This window comes from Aedes albopictus, chromosome 3 (assembly GCF_035046485.1).
Source record: "Aedes albopictus strain Foshan chromosome 3, AalbF5, whole genome shotgun sequence".
NCBI lineage: Eukaryota > Metazoa > Arthropoda > Insecta > Diptera > Culicidae > Aedes > Aedes albopictus.
This window is the reverse complement of record NC_085138.1, coordinates 404,151,405-404,171,401: the sequence shown is the minus strand read 5'-3', so window position 1 is coordinate 404,171,401 and position 19,997 is coordinate 404,151,405. Positions and strand designations below refer to the sequence as shown.

Below are 19,997 nucleotides of genomic sequence, written 5' to 3'. Positions count from 1 at the left end.
TCATCACCTTTGCTTCAATGAATTTCGTGAACGAATCAATTATCAACAACACCATTTTGCCTTCAAATTCGAAAAAGTCAATATGGATTCTCTCCATTGGACGTTTACAGGCTGGCCACTTAGAAGTAACTTTTTCCTTGGGAACGTTTCTTCTCTGATCACAAACTTCGCATTGTTTGAAATGTTCTTCAATATCCTGCTGCATACCTTTCCACCAAAAAAATTTTCTTCCTAACATCTTTCCTCTGACTATACCATCATGGTTGGTGTGTAGCATTCTAAGCACAATATTCTGCAACTTAACAGGGATCACTAATCGATCACCATAGAACAAGCAATTATCTTGGCAACTCAAGGAATTTCGCAAATTATAGTAGTACTTTAACCGATATGGGATTACACGAGGCCATCTGAACAAAACAAAGTCATACACCTGAGACAGAATGTCATCTTTTGCTGTAAATTCCGCTACATCACAAGTTTTTAACGGTAATTCTGGACATTGTTCCAAGCGATTGATGGACAATTCCTCAACTTCTGTTCCCCCTGACACAGGTAATCTGGACAATGCATCTGCATGTGCCAAATTCCTACTTGGCCTATACTCCCACTCGTAATCGTACATTGACAAAATCACTGCCCAACGTTGAAGCCTAGATGCTGAAATCACTGAAATTCCTTTTCGAGGGTGGTAGATTTCCTTTAACGCTTCACAGTCTGAAACGAGCTTAAAGCGATGTCCATAAATGTATTTGTGGAAACGCTTTACGGCAAATATGATAGCCAATGCTTCCCTATGCAGCTGCGAGTAATTTTTCTCTGCAGGCGATAATGTACACGAGGCAAAAATTACAGGTTTCTCTTCTCCATCTACAATGTGAGACAACACAGCGCCTACGCCATAAGGGCTGACATCCGCTGCAACCACGATTGGTTTATTAGGATCGTAGAGTTGCAACAAATTATTCTTCAAAATTAACTCCTTACTCCTCGCAAAACACTCTTCACAATCTCCATCCCAATTGAACACTACATCTTTACGAAGTAATCTGTACATAACTCTCAACTCTGAAGAAATGTTCGGAATGAACTTGGAATAGTAATTCAACAGACCCAGATACGACTGTAATTCTTGGATATTCTTCGGAGCTGGCGCATTCACTATTGCAGTTACTTTGGACTGATTAGGACGAATTCCGTCCTGGCTAACGGTATGACCCAGGTAATCTACTGACGTCACAAAAAATTTGCTCTTTTCGGTATTAATCTTCACGTTAAATCTACGCAATCTCTCTAACACTCTGTCCAAAATCTGCTTACACTCTTCTAACGTTCTTGCTCCTATCAACGCGTCATCCAAATACGTTACACATCCCTCAATGTCTCCTAAAATCTGGTCCATGATGCTTTGAAAGATCGATGGAGCAGTTGCCACGCCGAAGGGCAAACGAACATACTGAAAAAGTCCTATGTGTGTATTAATCGTTAGGTATTGCTGCGAGTTCTCCGATACTTTCAACTGCTGATACGCACCTCGTAGGTCGATCACGCAAAAGAAGTTACAATTTGCTAGTTTGGCAAAAATGTCGTCGATTCTCGGTAACGGGTAATGTTCCGATCGCAAATGAGGGTTTATGGTCACCTTGCAGTCAATGCACAGTCTCAAGCTGCCATTGGACTTGGGTACAACAACTATGGGAGAAGCCCATCTACTAAACGCGACTTTCTTCAAAATATTCTCCTCACACAATCTATTCAACTCAGCTTCAATAGCCGGTCGGTGCTGATAAGGGGGTGAATAAGCAACGTGAAAAATCGGAGTTACATTATCTTCCATGATAATCTCCGCTTCAAAATCGCGAATTGGAGTGTTATCGTTACAAATCACATTGGGGTATTTCAATCGAATCGAATCTAAGAGGGTATTTTCAACACGGTTCATACTCACGATACTTTCCTTGAACTTACTCCTCCATCCTGGCCAGAGGACGTCCATCCACGTGCGCCCCAGAAGAGGTCTGAAGCCCTTGTTGCTTTCGATCACCACCAGCGCGAGTCTCTCGCTCGGACCACGCTGTCTTCTGGACACATCTGCACTAAATCCTCCGTTCACCTTGATATTTTGTCCCGTCACAGTTGAAAAATCATCGTTTACACTGAACAACGGTCGGTTCGAGAACCACTTTCGATACATACTGTCGCTGATCACTGTTGCACATTTTTTTTTTCCTCCCCTGTTGGGGAAATTAAGCCACTGCGTCCAATAGGCTGAACTTTTGTGGCATATGGCACTGTTGCACATGCCCCACTGTCTATTTCGAATTCTACCGGGCGGTTGCTACGCACTAATAGAGCATCGTTCTTCACCGAATTCAGCTGCATCCGAAGGTTAGCGATTTCTGCCGCCAAGTCTTCACCAGCACCAACCGTTCCCACGGTTTGGTTCTTCCTCGAATCCTGGCTACCACTACGATTCTGCCTTGCGCTTCTCGAATAACACACATTTGCTCCATGACCTTGCTTACCACACGCGAAACACTTCCAGTTTCTTGCTGAACACTTCCCCGACTCATGATCTCTACCACATTTTTCACACACTTTGCGCCGGCCATATTGATTCTTCTGACCGCCATTGCTGTTTCCGAACTTCGAACGACTTTTGCTACGACCCCGATTCTGTTTACCGGATCGCACCACGTGTGCACCGAAAACGTTTTCCCGCACTTTATTATCCTTTTCGGCTAATTCCCAATTAAGCGCTTCATCCACTGCCTTGTCGAAGGTTAGATTTTTCTGTTTGAGCAGGTGAGTGCGAAGCCTGCTGTCATAGATTCCGAACACGAACCGATCTCGGAGCGCTTCCGTCAAAAAATCACCGAATTCACATTTCTCCGCGAGAGCTTTCAATTCGACCACGTATTCCGACACTACCTGATCTGCTTGATGGAATCTGTACCACTCTGATACTTTATTCACATCCGGCCGGAAATGTTTCTTCAGCGCTGCCACTAACTCCGCGTATGTCTTGGTACTAGGATTCACCGGTTGCAATAATTTCTTGAGAATGGCGTACGTGTCCATTCCAAGATGCGTCAAAAGGAACGCCACTTTTCTATTTTCCGGAATGTCATGTAAAAGAAAGTGCTGAAGCATTCTTTCTTCATAGACTTCAAAGTCATCACCCGCGACGTAGTTATCAAACGAACCGAAATTCATCGCGACCTTTACGTTACCGGACGATCCACCCATCACGTGTTTGGGCTGTTCTTCTTCGGCCATCATGGCGAGCTGCACTGAACAAACGATAGTAAAAAAAAACTTCGTTACGCGACACGTGCTCTTCAAAACTGGATACGCTTTTGTATCGACTATCCCCAGCTGCTGATTCAAATAATCACGCGCACTAGACAAACGGTAGCACTTAACCTCACTCCGTTACTATACGAGCCACGCGGTCTTCACTGTTCAGGAACACTTTTGATCGTCTCGTCACTGCTTTTTCCACTTAACCTCGTCGCCAACTTTTATTGTGTTCGGGGATTTCGGAGGTTGGGACTCACTTGCACACGCGGTATTGGTTTTAACGTTTTATTCTTACACGCTATACTTATTACTTGCACTGTGTTGTTCGCTCGGAGAGCAATATATAAAAGAGGCCTTTACAATGGCATGGCTGTCCTTTTATATCATTCTAATAGGGTTGCCTGATTCGACACAGGGCGGAAATGAGTGACCGCTCAGTTTCTTATCTAGATCATAGATAACTGTGGTACTATATCTAGATACATAACATCTACATGAATCCTAGGATGAAACTCTCAGGATGAAACCATACTCTGTTCATCTCCTTTCACCAGTGATGGAAAACAGTGAGGAATGCAGCTGAGTAGACACAAACGCAAAGCTATCCTACTCGTGAACAACAGAAGCCAGAATACATTCGCACTTCCTTCACTCGCGAGCTAACGAAGCTGGTCGCACTCGTGTTTGATTCGCGAAGCAACTCTGAACATTTTTCAATTTTGTGAAAAAACGAATTTACACGGCCGACAGATTAACTTTTCAGGAACAATAAAGCACAAAACACTACTATCTGATGGATAATTACTTGCTTTGCTATTAAAATCGCACTAAAATGCAATTCCCGCATCTCCACTTGTTTTTCGCGAATAAAAATTCATGAGTGTTTTTGTTTTTGTTTTGCTTCATACTCGTGAAGCAAGCGGGTGCGAATAAACTCACACACGGCTTACTCTCGGCACCGTGAGTAAACCGTTTGTTGCTTTTACACTCGCGAGTTGATTCACGATGAGAGTGTTTCCATCTCTACCTTTCACCTCTAGTTTCAAATCAAAGTAGTCTGTTTGCTCATCATCAAGATCAAGAATCAGTCACTTACATCCACATTCACGATGGAAGAAATAGATCATCTAGATGAAGCCTTGGACCGTTGCGCCGAGCTGGAGGAACACCTTCAGTTCACTTTGAACTACGTGACCCGCCTGCGTAAAAAGCATTACGGGAACGTCGAGCCTGCTCTGAATCGTTCCAGTACGGAATCACTTCTGGATGTTTTGATCTGCTCCTCCTATGCTGACAAAGGATTCAACGTAAGCGATGAAGATTTGGCCACGCAGCAACAGCAGCAGCAACAAGAAGAAGAACAACCGATTTCGTATCTTTGCCGAACACCCGCGGATATCCGGAAGAGCTTCAACTTTATGAAGACCACCACCATAAAGATCCAACGGGACCTGGAGCTGTGCTTGACACGGTTGGGACTGAAGGGCGATAAGTATCCCATGTATAGTTAATTAGATATAGTTGAATGGTTTTGAAAAATAATCTTTTGAATTATTTCTATGAATTTCAAGATTTAGTTTATAATGCAATAGGGTCTTGTAGGGTAAATGATGATGGTTGGACCAATTTGACGCTTTTGGGAACATAGCCAATATTTGTTTCCAAATATTTCTATGATTATATTACCAAAGTATACAAAATTCGGTATTAATGGAAAGCTTTAATCTTCTACTTTCTAGAAAATACGAAAAAAATATAGAAGAAAGTTATTAAATTATTCAAAAATTGGTTTTATTGGTAAAATAATTTTGATTTTGGTTGGACCAATGCTGATAATGGATGGACCAAAGAAATGATCATGGTTGGACCAATCATTAGAAGAAACTCAACTAATTCGAGATGTTATTTTTTTTTTCAATCATAAAAATATAAATAGCAGTTTGAATCAAGTATATCCATGTCAAGAAAGGTTTATCGCATATGTTGGACAAATGAGACATTAATTGGCATAAGTGTTGCTTGATTTTTGGTTTTGGTTTGCTTACAAAAACCTTATGGAAGTCAAGCGACTTTAATGCACTAGTTCTGCGCTGCCATGTGTTTTCACATACTTTTTTTTTATCTGTATTAACGAGAATTTTAGCCTTGGGCTAGTTCATCTCGGCCCTCATTTACTATAGGAATCCCTATTAATATGGCACACCTATGCTGCACACGGCAGTAACTGATCAGATCTCAAGGAGCTAGCCAAGCTGTTCTAAATAACGGTAGCTTTGAAATATGTGCAGTTCTTACCTAGGAGCGTTTATGTAACATGCACGTGAGAGAGGGTTAAATTTCGGATTAGGAAGGTAACATCAGAAAGGACAAAAGCTAGCAATATCAACACATTTTTTAGCGCTATCGATCGAAAGTCACATCAAGTAAAGTAGTAATCGGTGTGTGGCTGCGTGACCTGAGCAAAGTTTGAAGTGAAGGGCCTATTCAAAAATCAACTTTAGAGGAAGTGGGAAAGCTGGCATATTACGCTTGGTGCCCAATCCACAGCTGGGCATTTTGGAAATCATCCGTAAATCCAATATTCCTCAATAGGACGAAAACGAGTGCTCCTTAAGCTTGATCTGCGAAGCTCACAATACCCGGAGTCTCCCAAATCCATGTGAGCATCTCGTTACGTAGCAAATTCCTACAAAGGTAAATAAGACTTAAATAATTTAACAATCAATTAGAATTATGTTTTTACCAACCTGATTCAGTGACTTTAGATTATTTTTGGAGATAATAATTGAGATCCCAAAATTGGTAAGGTGCCTACTGTCAACGCGCAAAGAAAACTGTACACATACTAAGCTGGTCCTAGCAACCAACATGGTTACGGCTTGGTCCAACCAAAATCATAGGCTGGACCAACCATGATAATATTCAGTTGGTCCGATTTTACTAATAACTCATATTTTTGAAAGAAAATGATACATTATTAATAACCCAGCGTGAAGTTTACAAATTTTCGCATAAGTATAATGCAAAAAGATGATTAATTTTAAGGAGAATGTGGTATCTGTTAATGTTACAAATTGGGTAACTTTGGAGCCCGAATTGTGCTTAGAATGGTCTCTGGTGAAATTGTGATTTATTCAAAAGATTTCAAGAAAAACTAAAGAAAATCTATGTTATTTCAATGAAAAAGAGAATATGTTTTGACGGTAGGAAGGTAAACATTCAAACTTTCAGTAAATCATTAAGAAAAATGACTTTTTCCGAATTGGTCCAACCATGATCAGTTTTTAGACTGGTCCAACCATCATCATTTACCCTACCATTTGGGCAGGTGTACCTATTTCGGGCACTTGCCGCTACAACTAAATCAATTTCAAACCGATTGATTTGAAATTTTGTCCAGAGGTGGGCGCGCACAGAAGTATCTAACTCTGTACAAAAATTCAAATAAATCGGTTTGAAATTGACTTAGTTATAGCGACAAGTGCCCAAAATAGGTACACCTGCCCAAATGGTACAATACCCTATTATACTGCAGCCGTGAAATCTTCTTACATACCTCAATCTCAGGTAATTCAGCGACGCAATGTTTCCAAAGGTGCATATAAACTTGCAGCTCCAGCTGACTCCCTCAGGACTCCCTTTCAGGACTCCCTCCAGGAATTCCAGGGATTTTGTCCATGAAAGTCCTCTTGGAACTCCTCCAAAACTTCCTTTACTCCTCTGAAGTGCCTCTGAAGCTCTCCGGTAACGCCTCATGGGTCCCTCTGAACTACTGTCAGTCCTGAGCACCCACGGTGGTGCAGAGGGCCGCATTGAAATACAGTCAGGTTTTTTTTACGCGGGGGATACATACCGCGTAAAAAAAACTCAGTTCAAAATTCATGGCGTTCCATGGCGATCCACGATTTGGTTCACGGTCAATCGCACCTACCAGGATCTCGTCGATTACGATGAAGAACAGTAGCGGTGATAGGATACATCCTTGTCTCACTCCCAGCAATGACCCGCATTTGATCAGACAAGACACCGTTGTACGGTACTATGCACGAAAATGCGCTGTACTGTGCTTCAATGAGGCTGATGATTTTCTCGGGGAGACCCTTGCGCCTGAGGGTTCCCACATGTTTCCGTGATTGAGACGGTCGAAGCATTTTCGTAATCAATGAACACCAGGTAAAGAGACTCTTGGAATTCATTGATTTGCTCCAGAATGATACGGAGCGTGACAATATGGCCCACACAGGATCGTCCGGCACGGAATCCTGCTTGTTGCCGTCGGAGAGTTGCGTCAATCTTCTCCAGTATCCGAATATGGATCACTTTGCAAAGGACTTTGAGAATGATACACAGTAACATGACGCCCCGCCAATTATCGCATACAGACAGGTCACCCTTTTTGGGTACCTTTACTAAGACGCCCTGCATCCAGTCGGCCGGAAACGCGCTTTGAGACCTCCACAAGCGCCTCTGAAACCTCTTGAAACTCCCCAAACCCTCCTGAAACCCCATGAAACGCCCATGAGACTCACTAGAACGCTCCGGAGTCTCCCCAAAACATCCCAGAATGAAGCTCCAAGATACACTCCGTGAGACCCCTTAGAACTCTCCTGCACCCCCAAGAACCTCTGAGCCTCTGAAGCGCCCTTGAGACCCACATAAATTTTCCTGAGATTTCTCCATGAGATTCCAATGAAGCGGCTGTGAGACCCCCTGGACTCCTTAGAATGCTACTGAAACATGTCTGAGACCCCCTGAAAACTTCTTGAAACCTATTGAGACCCCTTCGAAATGCCCCTCAGACCTCCTGGAACACCACCCCCTCCCTGAACCACTGATGTTTGAAAAAATCGTATATTATTGATTGAAACTAAGTATATAACTCAAAATCCCTGAAACTTAGGGGGCTATTTTATAACTCGAGTCGATTAACCTTCCTTTTGCATCACGTTGGGAACAGCTCGCTGACGTAGTGTAAGATTTGGGTCAAAAATGACCCTAATGTCAAAGGAGGGTTAAATCGGGTCACCTGCTATCACTGTCGAGTCGAGCAGAAAAGCTATCGCAGAAAACGACTAGTTCGACAGTCGACAGCAGAAGAGTGGTCGATTCGCAATTTTGACAGTTTTGTGAGAGGAACCTTGTTTACACAAGCTTTACACGAGCAGCCGCGTCGTTGAATGTTGGTGTCTGCGGCAAACATGTCCAGCTGGGTGATGCGTGTCTGGTAGTGGTCATGTGGAACCGGCCAATCCAATCTGGTCCTGTTGCAGGCGTCGGATTTACCCTCGCAGGAAGCTGGATCGTGGACATTTCAGTCCGGACATCAAAACTAGACATTCCAAGACTCTATCTTCATGATTTTTTATATTCATCATCTTGGTCACCGTAAAACGTCAAATAGCCTCCCTGGCCAACCACTGGTTAACCCGTGGCCACCGGGATGTGCCCTGCAGGAGCCAATTTCGAGGACGTTTTGGCCATAGCGCCAAAACTAGACATGCGACGGCTCTACAGTATGCGGCAGGAAAAAATGCGAAAGTGTTTTTCAACTTCAAACCTCATTTTCGTCTATTTGACATAAACCAATCTATGTTTCATCGTTCCATAATCTATAATAGGCTAGTTTTCTGAAAAAATAATTTAAAAATTTCCCATTTTGGTCACTAACCTTTACAGGGCGGCGCTTGAAGATGAAGACAACCAGAATTTTCAAACCGCAGAAAATCACACAGGTCGCTAAATTTCGCATCTGATAAAACAAAATTTTTGATTTTCTCTACAATATCATCAAATATATGTACTTATTTCATCTGGTATGTGAAACTACATGGGTCTGGATCAGTGTGGTCTGGATGTTCATCGAATTTGAGCTAATTTTGTTACTGTTATAGTCATTTTGTTTAATGACCATTGGGCGCGCAGTTTATTGATATCCGCTTATTAGGCCTACATTATCACATGTTAAACATCAAATATGTTCATTTTTATTTTTCAGTGCTAGAATATAGACATTGACTGATACACTGTCATGAAAAAATAGTCATATATATCCCATATTTAGCGTGTAATAGTGCCTTGAACTTTTCGCATTTTTTCCTGCCGCACCCTGTATCTTCATGATTTTTCATATCCATCGTCTTAATAACCATGAAAAGGTTCAATCGCCTTCCTAACCAACCCCTGGCCACTGCAATATGTTCTGGAGGAAATAGTTCCGAGGACGTTTCGACCATTGTGCCAAAATTAGGTATGCAACGGCTCTATCTTCATTATTTTTCATATCCATATTGGTTACCGTGAATAAGTCCAATGACCTCCGTGGCCAACCCGTGAAAATCGGAATGGGTCCTGAAGCACCCTTCTTCAGGGATAGACTTCCTCCAGGAATTCCTTCGGAAATTCCTACCGAAATTCCTTCAGGAATTCCTTCGGAAATTCCTCCAGGAATTCCTTCGGAAATTCCGGATGTTCCTCCAGAAGTTTCTTCCGAAAATTCAAATAGGTATCCCCTAAAGAATTTCTCCAGAAATTCCGCCTAGAATTTCTTCAGTAGCTTCTCCGTGGATTACTACGAGAATTCCTCCGTGAAATCCTCCGAGAGCTCCTCCGGGAGTTTCTCCAAGAATTTCTCCAAGAATATTCCCAGGAAGTTCCTTCGGAAGCTCTTCCGGGAGTTCATCCAAAAGTTCCTGCAGGAGTTTCTCCGGGAATGCTTCCGAGACTTCCATCGAGAAATTCTTCAGAAATTTCTCCGAGAATTCCTCCAGGAATTCCTCCGAGAATTCCTCCAGGAATTCTCCCAGGAATTCCTTCAGGAATTCTCCCAGGAATTTCCAAAACAGTTTCCTCCAGGATTTCCTTCGAAAATTCCTCGGGAGATCTCAGCAGGTGGCGCGCGCGGATGGCTGCATTACGACTTTCTGTCGCGTTTTTTCTCGTTCCGCGATGATTGCAATTCGGCCGGTGAAAATGTGAAACGGCTGGTAGCCAGGCACCCAATTTTTCCCTCACTCACGCGAGTAACGATCTATCACACAGCGATATTATCCGGATAAAGCAGCCTGTGATATTTTCCTTGCACCCATAGACGAGATGAAAGGCTCTCACTCCGGTTCCTTGGTGTGATAAAAGTATGCTCTCTCCAACTAGCGCTCACTCACAAATCGTTTGTTCTCACAGGAGAAAATGGTTGCTAAGTCTGCACCAGAGCGTTAATGATTAATCATAAATTTAATCATGATTAATGATTAATGATTAAGATTAATCAAAAATCATTAATCATAATCACAAAACAATCTCATTTAATCATTAATCATTAATCTTAATCACACTGATTTCACAATTTAATCATTAATCAGTAATCATAATCATAAGAAAAAACATTAATCAATCATTAATCATTCATCACCATGAATGATTCACCATATAAAATACATGATCCAATTTGAATTGGTTCAAATGCTGTTCCAAATAATATATTATATGATTCTTTTCATAAAAATCTCCCAGACAGAGTTACCTTTTACTTTTGGAACTTCAAAAATATTTTAAACAACAAATATATTTTAATCATTTCCAGTTTTTTGTGATTGATTAATCATGATTAATCATGATTTTTAATCAATGAGCTATTTTTAATCATTAATCATAATCAATAATCACAGTTAAAATTAGTTTTAATCATTAATCATAATCATTAATCATCCCAAAAATCAAATTAATCATTAATCATAATCAATAATCACCGAAATTGGAATTTTAATCATCAATGATTAATCATGATTAAAATTTTTATTAATCATGAACGCTCTGGTCTGCACCAACCCACGTTTTCACCCGGTTGACGTATGAGCGGTTCCGTGTTATCCAGATGGCCATGAACGCAAGAACAATTAATGTAAACACGGCAGTACTAAACGTCAAAACGTGCATCGGTGGAGACGTTATGTGATTCGGAGACGGAGTGAAAAATTTGATGCTTTGTTGTTTATCCGTGAGTTGTGCATGGAGAGAAAGAGAATTATCGCGAGCACTGGAGTGAGAGACTTTTATTTTTCATCGCATGCAGTGAAAAATCATGATCGCTCCTCCGGAAATTCCTCCAGGAAATCCCTTCAGATTTTTTTTTTTTGGAAATTGCTTCAGCAATTCTTCCAGGAATTCCTACGGGAATTCCTCTAGACATTCCTCCAGGAATTCCTCCAGCAATTCCTTCGGAAATTCCTCCAGGAATTCCTCCAGAAATTCTGCCTGGAATTCATCCGTAAAGTCCTCCAGGAATTCCTAAGGAAATTTATCTAGAAATTCCTCCGGAAATTCCTCCAGGAATTCCTCCAGACCTGAGGGATGCGGACTCAACTTTTTTAGTCATTCAATTTGAGCACGTATCTTTTCTTCCTGTGCTCCCCGTTGTTGAGTTGCTTATAGGGCACTGCATTGTTATGATTTGGTATGGGATTTTGACGTTTCATGGCCTTGTTGTTTACATAATTTCTGTAAGAGTGAAAGAGAAGGAGAGAATTTCATGCAGTGCCCTATATCTCTATGGAGATCAATTTCATAGTGCACGCATGAACTTCTCCACACAAAATTTAAACATACTGATTGCAGCAAAAGTTACAATTAAACATAAATAATCAGCTGATTGTGTACCACATGGACTTGGAAGAATAATATTACAAATTTTGGGTAAGTTTTACACGTGATTTTCACACGTTTCAAACGTTTTTTGTACATGATGACAAAGTTTGTGTGTCATTGAACGTTTCACTTGCTTTAGCGTGACTCAGCAAACAATTTGTGTATCCAGGCACACTCTGATCATTTTGGAGGTTTGGCAGCAGCCAGGCTGCTGTCAAATTTCAGTCCGCAATCCTCAGCTCCAGACTCTAGGAATTCTTCCGGAAATTCTTCCTGGAATTCATCCGTAAAGTCCTCCAGGAATTTCTCCGGAAATTCTTCTAGGAATTCCTCCGGAAATTTCTCTGGGAACTCCTCCGGAACGGAAATTTTCTGAGGAATTTTCGGAGGAATCCCTAGTGGTATTTCCGGAGGAATTCTTAGTGGAATTTCCGGAGGAATCCCTAGTGGAATTTCCGGAGGATTTCCTAGTGGAATTTCCGGAGGAATTCCTAGTGGAATTTCCGGAGGAATTCCTAGATGATTTTTTTGGAGGAATTCCTAGGAAAATTTCCGGAGGAATTTCTAAAGGAATTTCCGGAAGAATTCCTAGAGGAATTTCTAGAGAAAGTTCCGGAGGAATTCCTTATGGAATTTCCGGAGTAACTTCTGGAGGAAATTCCGGAGAAGTTCCTAGATGAATTTCCGGAGGAATTCCTGGAGGACTTTACGGATGAATTCCAGGAAGAATTTCCGGAAGAATTCCTGAAGCAATTTCCGAAGGTATTACTGGAATGTCTGGAGGAATTTCCGTAGGAATTCCTGGAAGAATTCCTGAAGCAATTTCCGAAAGAATTTCTGAAGCGATTACCGAGGAATTTCCTAGGAATTCCTGGACGAATTTCCGAAGGGATTTCTTGAGGGGTTTCCCGAGGATTGTCTGGAGGAATTCTTGGAGGAATTCCTGGAGGAATTCCTAGAGGAATTCCTAGAGGAATTTCCGGAGGTATTCCTGGGGGATCTCCCGGAAGGACTCCCAGAGGTACTCCTTGAAGAACTTCTGGAGGAACTCTTGCGGCAATTCCTGGAGAAACTCCCGCAAGAACTTCCTGGAGGAATTTTAGAAGGAATTTCCGGAGGAACTCCTGCCGGATGTTTTGGAGAAGCTCTCGGAGGAACTTCCTGGGAATATTCCTGAATGAATTTCTGCAGGAATTTATAGAGGTACTCCCTGAGGAATTCTCGGTGGAATTCCCAGAGGAACGCTAGGGGGAACTTACTGGGAGAATTCCTGGGAAAATTTCTGAAGGAACTCCCTGAGGAATTTTCGGAGGAACTCCTGTAGGAAACTGTAGAGGAAATTCCAGGGAGAATTCCTGGAGGAATTCTCGGAGGAATTCCTGAAGAATTTCTCGATGGAAGTCTCGGAAGCATTCCCGGAAAAACTCCTTTTAGAGGAACTCCCGGAGGAGCTTCCGGAGGAACTCCCTGGGAATATTCTTGGAGAAATTCTTGGAGAAACTCCCAGAGGAGGTCTCGGAGGATTTCACGGAGGAATTCCCGTAGTAATCCACGAAGAAGCATCTGAATAAATTCCTGGCTGAATTTCTGGAGAAATTATGTAGGGGATACAAGGGGATGAAAGGGCCCATATAGCCGAGGCGGTAAACGCACGGGTATTCAGCATGACCATGCTGAGGGTGACGGGTTCGATTCCAGGTCGGTCCAGGATCTTTTCGTAAAGGAAATTTCCTTGACTTCCTTGGGCATAGAGTATCTTCGTGCCTGCCACACGATATACACATGCAAAATGGTCATTGGCAGAGGAAGCTCCCAGTTAAAAACTGTGGAAGTGCTCATAGAACACTAAGCTGAGAAGCAGGCTTTGTCCCAGTGAGGACGTTACGCCAAGAAGAGGAGAGGACAAGGGGATGAAGTTTTGGAAGAAACTTTTGGAGGAACATCCGGAGCTTTCGGAGGTAACTTGTGGAAGAGCGCTCGGAAGCATTTTCCGCAGAATCACCCCGAATGAATTTCTGGAAAATTCTTTATAATTAGTTTCTGGAGGAACTCCTACAACATCCTGGAAGGATGGAAGGATAAAGGATTCTAGAAGGAATCCTCGGAAGCAAATCTCCGTAGGAAACTCATAGAGGAATTTTTGAGAGTGATTCCAGTGGGACTTTACGGAGGAAACTCCTAGAAGAATCCTCGGAATGAGCCATGGAATGAGCTTTTGGTAAAGTCGCTGGAATGAATGAGGAATCTCCTGGATGAATTCCGGAGAGAAATCATTGGAGAGATTGCGGAATTCCTTGAGGAATTTCGGGAAGGCATTCCTGGATGCATTCTTAGTATGAATTCTCCAGTGGCAGTCTGTGATTATTCGTTCATTATTGCGAAGGCCAACAAGAACCTTGGGTTCATCTTTCGGATATTCAAGGAATTCACCGATTCTCATTGTCTGCGATCCCTTTACGGCTCCTTGGTACGATCAATTCTGGAAACTGCAGTAGTAGTTTGGAGCCCCTACTATGACGTCTGGGTAAAGCGAATCAAGTCGGTGCAGTCCAAATTCATCCGTTACGCGCTACGGTTCCTGCCCTGTAATAACCCGTATGAGCTTCCTCCGTACGAAGATCGCTGTCGATTGCTAGAACTTGATACCCTCGAGAAACGAAGAAAAGTGGCAATGGCTGTTTTTGCAGGAAAAATCCTAACAGGAAGTTTTGATGCACCTTATATTTTGTCAAATGTTAATTTGATTGTCATTCCTAGACCTTTAAGGACGCGAACGTTTTTAAGATTAGACTTCCAACGCACTGACTATGCTCAACAAGAGCCAATTAGACGAATATGTGCTGTTTTTAATTGCGTGTTTGATTTGTTTGATTTTAATATTAATATTGATGTTTTCCGTAATCGTTTGAGTTCAAGTTTGTGATGTATTTGTTAGTTTTTAAGTTCATTCATGTAGACTCTCGTGATGGATCGTAGTGTGCCGCGCTTGCTGACGGAAGTCAAAATTATTGCTCCCGTCATTTTTTATCCAATTTTTCTAATTTTCGTTAATTTGGATGTTCGCGAAAATTTTGTGTAATGCGGTCCACCCAGACAATGTTCGTGTCCAACGACGGCCGAAGAAGGATAAGAAGAAAGATCCCTGTGAAATGTTCGTTGGGAGTACTGTAGACGATGCGGCTCAAAGAGAAAAAGCCGATGGGCAACGAAGAGCTCTAGGTGGAGTGGGTCAAGCGGGCAAGCGTCCGACGGCTCATCGTGACGCTGAACATGCTGGGGCATTGATGTCGACGCACTTCATGCTGGCGGCAAGCGGTTAATGAAGAAATGATCGAAGAAACTGCGCTGGATTTTGATTTCAATCGGGGAAAAATTCCAGCCAGGCTGTTTGCGGCATATCAAGAAAGAATGGGTTGCCTGGCCTTCCACGACGAAGCTGTTTTAAAATTGGTGAGATTGTTCCGTTTATAACTATGTACTACTAATTATTCATTTGTCAGTTTAACAAATTAGGGAACGTCCATGAATTACGTCACGCAAAAATCGACCCTTTTCAACCCCCCTCCCCCCTATGTCACACTTTTTGTATGAGACCTCTGAAATTTTTGTATGGGTCGTCACACTTTGCTGAACCCCCCCTCCCCCCTCAAAGCGTGACGTAATTTATGGACGTTCCCTTATGAGTTAAATCTACTAAACATTATAAAACCAATTTGGGGAAGGAGGGTTATCAGAGCCGCCAGTCGATACATTATATATGGTTGGAAGAGTGGAGATGCCAACTTCCCTTTAAAACCATTATGTAGAGAATGACGTACTCTTCTTCTTCACATTCATTGGGGCATCCTCCAATGCGATGGCTTGCACTACATACAATTTTATGATCTTGATTTAAAAAAATCAAGTTGAGTATAATTATAATGTTTTGCTTGATCAAATCGCATTGGGTGGATAGCCCACTGCTATCGGGCTTAGTACCGTGCTACAATGAATGGAGACCTTATCATCATCATCATCATCATCATCATTCATGTAGACTCTCGTGATCGATGAATAATAACAACGGTGCAAGTTTATGTGAGTTTTTTTTTGCAAAAAAAAAGTATTTCGTCAAATTTAAATGTACAATGTCATGTCTTAATAATAGATTAACAGATCCCCTGAGGAAGGCCGAGTCCAATGGCCGAAACGTCGGAATTAAACAAGTAGCACTTGTCTTGATTTTACGTTAGACTGAAAAGCCACCCGAAAACAATAATAAATAAAGAAAAATTAAAAATAAAAAATTATTTCACATCAGCTGTCTGATTGCCGTGCGCAGCAGGCACTGATTGCTGTGCGATGACAAGTGACCGATCGTTTTCATCGTGTCGTCATAAAGTATCGAGCACTCGTTGTGCCAGACTGTTTACTCGAAATCTATCGACAAAATCGTATTGTAAATACAATGCGGTTACTGTCGAGTCACGTGGAATTTCGGTTGACTCGAGTTATGAAATAGCCCCCTTAGAAACGAATCCGAACCGATGCCGTTCCGAGAAGGTTTTTAGACGACATAGCCGAGAAAATAAACCAATCAAAACAATGTCTCTACAATTGATTGCATCTTCTTTTTCAAATGGTAACTTTTTTCAGCCGCATTAAGCCTCACTCAACATTCCTACCTATTTCCACTAACCAGTTATTTTAAACGCAATAGCATTTTCCCCGAAGATTCATCTCTGTCGTTTTAAATCTCGGCCAAAATCGTGACAATCCACCCAAAACAGAGCTTAATATGTTATCCTTTAAATCCCCTCAGTCAGTGGATCAACAGCTGCCGGCTGGCTACACTTGACGGAAAATCAACGGTCCGTTCATGCATGCAAAATGTTCGTTCCATGGTGCCAAAACACACCGACCACCACCGTTCGTCGCCACCGGGCTTCTGCTGTCATAGCAGCACTTCCGCTGCGCTGCGCTGTTTCGCTTACGACGGACGGACAAGGCCGGCCGGAATTTAGCACCGAACTGCAAAGCCAAAACCGCGACCATAATTTACATAATATTTATTGCCGTTGCACATACAATGGCAATTTTTCCCGGCTTTTCCGGAGGCACAGCTAGCTACTGCCACACAGCGCAAGTGGTGCTGCTGCTGCACCAGCTGGTTGCATCCAGTGGAGCACAGCTGTGACAAGCTTGGCTGATGCATGATGGCCTAGGTGGTGGTGGTATCGTTTGGTAACAGGTGACAGGGCCGGAAGCTCACTCACCAGAGTGAGTGCCGAATGGTTTGGTGACATGCCGCAGATAAATTTACTTGTGATCATAATGTATTACTCATGATGAGTCGTCAATTGTTGGAATAACCTTGACACGTTGCTCTTGACGGTATTTATTTGCTACGAGTTGGACTCTACGCCACTACTAGATTTGGGTCAGCCTTTATGAACTGTAAGAATGTTTTTGTAACCGTCATCTGTAAAATAGGGCCTGAGGGTAGAATTAGCATTTAAGTTCAAATACACATAAATAAAAATTTAAAAAAAATGTAAAATAGGGTATAGGATACCATCATATTATTTTGGTCATGGCATAAAATTCAGAATTAAAGACAAAGTTAACTGAACTCCACATCTAGCCATACGTCCTAGCAGAACTTCGTCAACCGTCAGTTGTCGACAGAAGAAAACAATATAAACTTTTGGCTTTGGCGTTGTTGTCTATCACAATGAAATACACTTACTGTACCGCGAAATAAACATTAGCATCTAATGTGTACGCTCCGAAATTCCACCCACGTAGTTTGAATGTTAAGAGAGAAGGTGGTTCACCTCTGAAAGTAGAACGAATCAAATCTCTCTGATGCACTTCAATCTAACCAGCCAGCGTGCGGTAGCCATATTAGCTGATTTCGACGACTACACTTCGAGCGCATCATCACTGCTTGTGTGTCAAGTCGCATATCTTCTCTAGATGAACATCGTCAGAAGCAGACCCATTCTGATCCGACAAGAACAACTTTTGACTGTTGTGGGAAGCTGCAACCGCTCGGTGTGGTAGCGAAGCGTTACAACAACGCAACGCAGTAGCCAAAGTTTTCCAAACGGCTACTGTGGCGCGTTTCTTAATTGCTGTGTTTTCCGCGATAGTTTTTGGTTTCCTTATGATTGCAGTTGGCAACCGTTTATGCTAGGATTACCACAACTGATCGAATGGTTTCGGTTGGACCTAGACCTGTACGCCGCCAGCGCCGACGCTTTTTGTCCAAAAAATCTCACGATCATTATCATAGGAGTTTCTCATCATCGATTTCTTCATCTGTAAATCCTGGAGGTATCCATAATGAATTTTCTGGAGCAATCCCTGGTGGATCTCCTGGAGGCATCACTACATCCTTCTGGAAGAATCTCTGAAGAAACCTCTGGAGAGATATGAATGATGAATAATGAATGAAATCTAATGAAAAATGACAGAAGTGTCTTCAGGAAAAACACAAGGAATTCCTTCAGAAATTCAATTCCCACAGGTGTTTTTTTAGGTACAAAACTTGATTCTTTTTTTATTGCATGGGTCGATTTTTGCTATAACTCAGTCAATTTTGAACCAATTGACATGATTTTTTGTACACAGATAGTACTAATCGTACTATACGTGCACAAAATTTCAGGAATCGCTCAAGGAGATCCTTCAGGGATCACAACGGGAGTTTCAACAAGGCCTTACAAGGGTTCCTGCAGGAATTCCTTCTAGCATCCCTCCTGGAATTTATTCAAGAATCCATCCTAAAATTCCTTTGGGATTTCCTCTTAGAATTACTTCGGGATGCCTCAAAGTAAAATTTTTCAAAGATTCTTTCAGATGTTTTTTCAAGGATTACACCAGCAGTTCCATCGGTGATCTCTCCAAAAATTCGTTCGGAGATCTCCCTAATAGCTCCAGGAGAGATGCCTCTAGGTGTTTATTTGAAGCTATTTCAACAGAAGTTCGCACAGGTACACTTCCAGAAGAACCTTCAGAGAATTTTTCAGGAGAATTCATAAATGCCTCCTGGAGATCCGTTAAGAATTCCGTAAGGCGTTTCTTCAGAAATACCTGAAGGAGGTCTTTAGAAATTAATCTAGAAGCTGCTGCAGGGATTCATTCTGAAATTCCTTTTATAAATTCCTACAGGAGATTCCTCCAGAAGTTTCAGGGATTTTTGCAGATGTTTCTTCAGAGACTCCTGAATTTCTCCAGGAATTCCTGCGGAAGTTGCTCAAGAAATCTCTCGAGGAGTTTTTTTTTTAAAGAATCTTATTTGAGGATCTAAAGATACCTCCAGAAGAATTCAGGAGTTCCAGTATTCAAAGATTCCTTAATAAGAGTTCCTTCTAACATTAATTTAGGTAAGGTACCCCGGGGCAAGAGGGACCTAAAAAAGTGCTAATTATTTTGTCATGCCGTCAATTTTGAAAGGGCCCAGAAACTCAATATGCAGCGTAAAATGAAAAATAATGGAAGATATTCAGACAAAAAACATAACCCCATCCCAAGTAACACACTTGTCATAAAAGAATCACGGCGGCGCAGGTTTTTGTTACGTAGAAGTCACTGTCACTTACTTCAAACAAATAAACGCTTACTTGCTAGAAGCAAGTAACAGTGACTTCTGCACAACATAAACCTGCGCCGCCGTGACTCTTCTGTGACAAGTGTGTTACATGGGATTCTTTGGTTCACATACTGTCGTGTGCAGCATAGATATCCCATGTTCTATAGGAGTCTCTATTCACATGGGACAACTATGCTGCACACGGCAGAATAGGTATCCCTGATTCACCCAGAACTTTATGATGCGATTTCTTAGGGAATACGTTCTCAAATTCATCCAGAAATGCCCCTGTTAACTCAAGAGGTTTCTCCGGGTATTTCTCCAGAGATTTTCTAGGGATTCTTCCAGTAATTCCTACGGTGATTCCTACTACAATCTCTTCTCCAGGAACTCCTTATAGGATTCCTACAGGAATTTGTGATCGTATTTCTACATAAATTGATACTTCAATTCTTCTTGAAACTATTGTTTAGATTCC

At 42.0% G+C, this 19,997-nt stretch overlaps 1 protein-coding gene across 1 annotated transcript in view; it reads left to right on the top strand.

The window, feature by feature from the left end:
- The first annotated feature begins 4,412 nt into the window (after nt 1-4,412).
- LOC134291010 (uncharacterized) overlaps nt 4,413-19,997 on the top strand; it is a 53,837-nt gene continuing 38,252 nt past the window's right edge. Inside the window, exon 1 of the mRNA XM_062858253.1 lies at nt 4,413-4,804. Within this exon, the coding sequence (XP_062714237.1) occupies nt 4,413-4,804 (392 nt within the window). The remainder of the gene's footprint in view (nt 4,805-19,997) is intronic.